This window comes from Spermophilus citellus (genome assembly GCF_964194105.1).
Source record: "Spermophilus citellus genome assembly, chromosome: 13".
Taxonomy (NCBI): Eukaryota; Metazoa; Chordata; class Mammalia; order Rodentia; family Sciuridae; genus Spermophilus; species Spermophilus citellus.
Genome location: NC_138193.1, coordinates 42,292,141 through 42,298,140, shown reverse-complemented (window position 1 = coordinate 42,298,140; position 6,000 = coordinate 42,292,141). Strand labels below are relative to the sequence as shown.

General features: G+C 33.9%; 1 protein-coding gene across 1 annotated transcript in view; it reads left to right on the top strand.

Moving 5' to 3' along the window:
* Positions 1-1,665: 1,665 nt before the first annotated feature.
* Positions 1,666-6,000, top strand: part of DNAH6 (dynein axonemal heavy chain 6) — a gene marked incomplete at both ends in the record, with an annotated part of 280,659 nt that continues 276,324 nt past the window's right edge. The window contains one exon of the mRNA XM_081264582.1: positions 1,666-1,890. Coding sequence (XP_081120708.1) covers positions 1,666-1,890 — 225 coding nt within the window. The remainder of the gene's footprint in view (positions 1,891-6,000) is intronic.

Here is a 6,000-nt window from a genome sequence, read left to right as displayed (position 1 = left end):
CGCGCTACCGCTTGAGCCACATCCCCAGCCCCAGTATTTAGCCTCTTGAGGGAAAACAGAAAAGAGATTCCTGTAAGAGGTTGAGACAATAAGCGTGGACGGTCCATAAGGAAACGAACAGAATTAATTACTGCTCTTGCCCTGTCCTGCAGCACCTAGACTCAGTTACCTGCTCAGAGAAGAAACTGGGCGACTACCGCAGGCTACCTACCAACCAGAGACCTAGGAACTATTCCGGAGGCACTGATTGGCTCAGCTACTGGCAGCGCTTCAGGACCAGAGAGAGCAGTGGCGTGCTAAGGCGTTACGGTGGCAATGAGTTACGCAGTGGCGCCGTGGCGCAGTGGGTGTCGGTAGGGGGCGGGAGCTGGTGGCTGCTAGGCAACGGGAAACAGTACAGACCAGAGCTTCCAACTCCTAGACCAACTCCTAGTCCAGGCGTTGCTCGGTCTTTGGAGACCCCTCCTCAGTGGCTGCTCTAGTCGAACCTGGTGAGTCTTATGGGACAGAGCCTTGGAGCCGGCCTCCGACTTCTGGGCCAGAAACACAGCATAGCTTTCGGAGCGCAGAAGGAAAGGTTAAGAGAGACATAGAAAGTCATCGTAAAGGCATTTCACTAATTACCTATTTACCTATCATATTCCAGGGGTGGAAAGTGAAAAATAGCAATATAGGGAGTGGTCAAATATTGATCTTTCGCTATTCAATATGGTAGCCGCTAGATACGTGTGGCTAGTCCTGCATTGAATTGTGCCCAAAATGAGGCTTTGGATATGTTAGATAAAATATGGTTAAAATTAATTTCACCTGTTTTCTTTTTTCCTAGTTACTTGAAAAATTTAAATTGCATAGAAAGCTCTCAAATTTCTATTGGCCAGCACTGAACTGGATTAAGACCTAGGTATGACAACACCTGGTTTAAGAATTTTTGTGTTATACTACTATTTTGAAGTATACCTCCACCCATCAAATGGGATGAGAGTGTGGGCAATGATAAGGAGTGCAAGATTTCTACAAAAGGCTCACAGTTCTAGTGTTTTAGGACCTTACTACTCAAACTATATGAATCAGAATCTGAATTTTAACAAGCTCTTCATGTGATTATCCTGCACAGAAAAGCTCCAGAAACACTGTTAGAATTTAGTCGTCAATTCTTTGTTTCTTGTTTTTTTTTCTTGAGTATGTAGATTTTTATTTCTCAGATTGTAGGTATTAGGATTACCTGCTTAAAGAAAGAAAAAAAAAAGGTTCCCAGGAGATGTTTTGCATACTCAAATCTAAAAAAAAACCCATTGATCTCAAAACACTGATCTCAATGCATTTCTCTTCATCCTTTCAAATCTCCACCAGTGTGGTTCCCAGATCAGCCCCATCAGCAGCAAAACCCAAGCACTTGTTAGAAATGCAAATCCCTGGGTTCCACCCCAGAGGTTCTTGTATCCCAGATATAGTTCCTAATTTTTATTCCTCTGGTTTAAGTCCTCAGTTTGTAAAGACTGGTATAACTTTGGTTGGTATTCTTTAGGGGATTTCAGCAAATTAATCTCTTCCCTATCCTTAGGTCCTCCTCCACCATATATCTCCTCCCCCATATATCTCCTCCCCCAATCCTTCTGCTTGACTTTTCATTTTTCTTTTTCTTACCTATTCTTTCTAGAAGTAAGGATGTCTTTTCAGCCCACAAATGATGAAATCGACCTGGAAGATACTGAAGATACTGTAGAAAATATTGTGCTTTCAAGACTGAATAGTATAAAAGCAAGGGGAAGAATGAGTTCTGTAAAATCTGCAGGAATTGAAACTGATACACAAACACTGACATTTAAGCACACCACAAAAGCACAGGAGAGGACAAGAAAACGACAGCAACCTATAAAACTGGAACCTCTGGTAAGTTAAAAACTTATTATTTTACCCACTTTCAGGCTACAGAGAAAGTTGCAAAATTGCTTTAGGGGAATGGATGTCATTTCCAGCCTTTTGACCAAGAAGGCATGAAAACCTTAAAAGTTAAGAACTTGTTTATGAAGTTATACACACTGTAAACATTTATTCAATGAATATTAAGTTCTAGGCACTATTTAAATTGGTGGATACAGAAGTGAACCAAGTTTTCTAGCAGATAAATCCTATCTAGAATTATGTAGAATATAGATTCCTAACTATGTAGATTATAAGACTCTTTTTAAATATCAGTGTATTTATTTAATACTGGGGACTCCAGTATAATTATTACATATAGTTGTGTAGTTTTTATTATTTTCAAAGTACATTTCTAGTGTCCTGAAAATTTTTCAGCATTTTTGAAAATACTATATTTTAAGAAATAAGTTATGTCCTTGAGTAATTGTCAATGCATGTAAAAGGAACTGTGAAAGTATATAAAGTAAAAAATAAAAGCTCTTATCCCTTACCCTCAAATATTTATTATAACTAGTTGTTATGTGCTCTTCAAAATGTTTTGTATGTTTTTAAAACTATATTTGCAAATATCAATGTCTATAAATATGTATAGTTTAAGATTATGTAATATATACTGATCTTCAAGTGTTTATTTTACTTAAATATATAAAAAGTGTTCCAATTCATGCACATGGAGATATCTTTAACAGGAGAATTGGATTTTGTTGCAAGGATGCCATAATATGGTACACATTAACTGGTCAAGGGGAATTCATTCTTTTTGTTGTTGTTGTTTTATGTTTTGATTTTTTGCTATTTCAGATAATGTTGCTTGAATGACCTTGTCTTTGTACATAAAAAGATTCCTAGAAGTACTGTTTTGTAGGTCACAGAATATTGCCCATTTGCCCTACAGAAAGGTTTAAACAATTTTTCCACTAACAGGGAGGAGAGTGCCTGTTTACCCACATCTTTATCAAAGCAGATGTTATCAGTTCTTTTATTTTTGCAAGACTGAAAGATGTTAAATGACATCACTGTTCTTGTTGCAATTTGCATCTTATTTTTTATTAATTATTTTATTAGAAGTAGATATTGAACTTAATCAAATGCCTTTATTGTATGTATGGAGATTATCATGTGATTTTCCCACAATTCACATCTAGCATTTTCTTATTTTTTTGCAAGTTTTGTTTTTCATCCTCAGTGAGACTAAGTAGTTTCCTTTACTAAAGCTGTGTACTTCTCAAATAAATTCTTAACTAGTTTACTTCACTTTATACTTTATTTTGAAAAGATGTCCTTCTGTTTATTTTCAGTACACAGAAAAGCAAATGGATTTTGTATGTTTGTTTTTAACCAGAATTTCACTAATATCATTTTAAATTCTTATATTTAGTATTAAGCTTTCGTTTTTCAAGATATATAAGAAACATCATTGACAATTAGATAAATTTGCCTTTTTTTGTGTTTACACCAATTACTTTATTTTCTAGATTAGAATTCAGCAAACTATGGCCCGCAGGTCAAATCCAATTCTGTAAACTTTTTTAAAATAAATAATGCTTTATTGGATCACTGCCACATCCATTTATTTGCATACCATCTAAGACTACTTTTATAGAACTATGGTAGAGTTCAGTAGTTGTAACTGAGACTGTATGACATCCAACCTTAAAATATTTACTATCTGACCCTTCAGATAAAAACTTTATTCTAAATGCTCCAAATAATTTTTTTTTTTTTTTAGAAAAAGGAAAAAGAAGGTTTACTGTTTTGCTAGCAAAGGAGAAACACAAGGGACTCCTGTCCCAAAGGCTTTGATTCTCTAAATTAAGAATTTAATTATATAGGTGAGAGTGAAAATGATCTTGTTCTTGACTTAATAATGGCCTTAAAGACTAATAGGCATGTGCTATTGATTTTTCTAAGTACTCTATAATTATATTAAGAAATTTATTCCTATTTTATTGAAAATTTCAAATACATAGTTAAGAAAAATATGTAAACAAAACAATGTTGGATTTTGCCTAGTTTGCTTTAATATCTATTTTTAAAGGAATACCCTGATATATAGCTCAACTGCCTTTTATGCCTCATTCCAATCTTAATGCTGTCTCAGAAAGAGATAACCACTACTAGGATTTATATGAATCTATCCCACTGTTTGTGGTTTTGACACTTTATTTTTAATATTCAACTTCTTCCAATTTTTTCTTATGAAAACTTTCAAATATACAGGAAAGTTTACAGAAGAACACTATGAGTACTCATATACTTTCCACTTATATTCCAAGAATTGTCAGTATTTTGTCATATGCTTATGACATATTTTGTTATATATGCTGTTACTTCATTATTTGAAGTAAATTGTAAACAAAGCAACACTTAATTCTCAATACTTAGGCATGTAATCCTAAGAACAGTTTCCTGCATACCATAATTCTATATTCACACCTAAGAAAATTACTTTTTTTTAATAGACTAGGATTGGGAAATATCTTTGAGAGAGAGAGAGAGAGGAGAAAGAGAGAGAGAGAGAGGAGACAGAGAGAGAGAGAGAGAATTTCAATGTTTATTTTTCAGTTTTTGGCGGACACAACATCTTTGTTTGTATGTGGTGCTGAGGATCGATCCCGGGCCGCACGCATGCCAGGCGAGCGCACTACCGCTTGAGCCACATCCCCAGCCCTAATAAAATTACTAATTCCATAGTATCATCCAAAATCTAGTCCACACTGAAATTTCTCCATTTGTTCCTGAAATATATTTAAAAACTTGTCACCCCTAGCAAGGATCTAATTAAGATTAAAGTATGGCATTTTGTAGTTATGTTTCTTTTTTCTCTTTATCTAGAAGAGTCCTATAACTAATTTTTTTGGTAATATTGACTGAAGAGTCCCCGCCTATCGTGTAACACCATTGCACGTTCTGGATATGTCTGATGTTTTCTTTATTGTGTCATTTGACTTTACATTTTTTTCTGTCTCTCTGAGTCTGATAAGAGTCAGCTTAAACATTTTTGGTAGTAATGCTTCATAGGTAATATTGTGAATTTTATATTTTACCAGATCAGGAAGTATATAACATCTCTACTCATGATGTTTAAACACTTGTTTAAAATTGTGACTGTTGGGCTGGGATTGTGGCTCAGTGGCACAGGGCTTGCCTCACATGTACGAGGCACTGGGCTTGATCCTCAGCACCACATAAAAATAAATAAATAAAATAAAGGTATTGTCCATCTACAACTAAAAAATATTTTTAAAAGTAAAAAATAAATAAATAAAAGATTGTGACTGGTAAGTTAATAGGTAATCTGCAGCTGATATTTTCACATTGTGCAAATATCACATTTCCCAAAAACATTTTACAAAATAACTTTAGTCTCCACTGATGATTCTTACCTGAATCAAATATTACACTGGAGAAGGCAAAATATGGGTTTTCTAATTCTATCATAACATTTATGATTATGAGTTATGATCTTCTAATAATAATAACATTACCTTCTCTCTCCTCTGACATTAAAAAATCCATGGATTCATGGCTTTTATTTATTTAATATATTTAAATTGACTATGTACTTTTGATACTCAGATTATTCCATATACTTATTAATTAGCATTTTTCTATAGAGAACAGCTGTATTTCCTATCTTAAATACTTTAAAATATCAGTATGGATTTATAACTTCTAAAAAAATTTAGTATTGTACTTAATCTGTATAATTTTTCATTTTTATATTTAAAGTATCTGGGGGCATAAACTTAAATTTCAATATCTTTTGACATGTCGACAACAATTTTTGAGTACTTCCTTGCTTTCCAGCATGACAAGAGTTCAAGGTTTACCTTGTATTTTTCATGCCTTCAACAAGGAGTTAGGCACTCATTTTAGCAAGAAATGGAATTTTATAAACCGAGATGTAGTCACAATGTGTGCATATTACTTTGGACATAATTGCATTTAGAACTTTAAATATACAGGACTGGAAGGTGTGTATATGTGTATGTTTGTAATTTTTTAAATCTTGAATTCACACTTACATTTTTAATTCCAATCTAAAGCCTACAAGTTTTTCCTTACCTTCTCCTT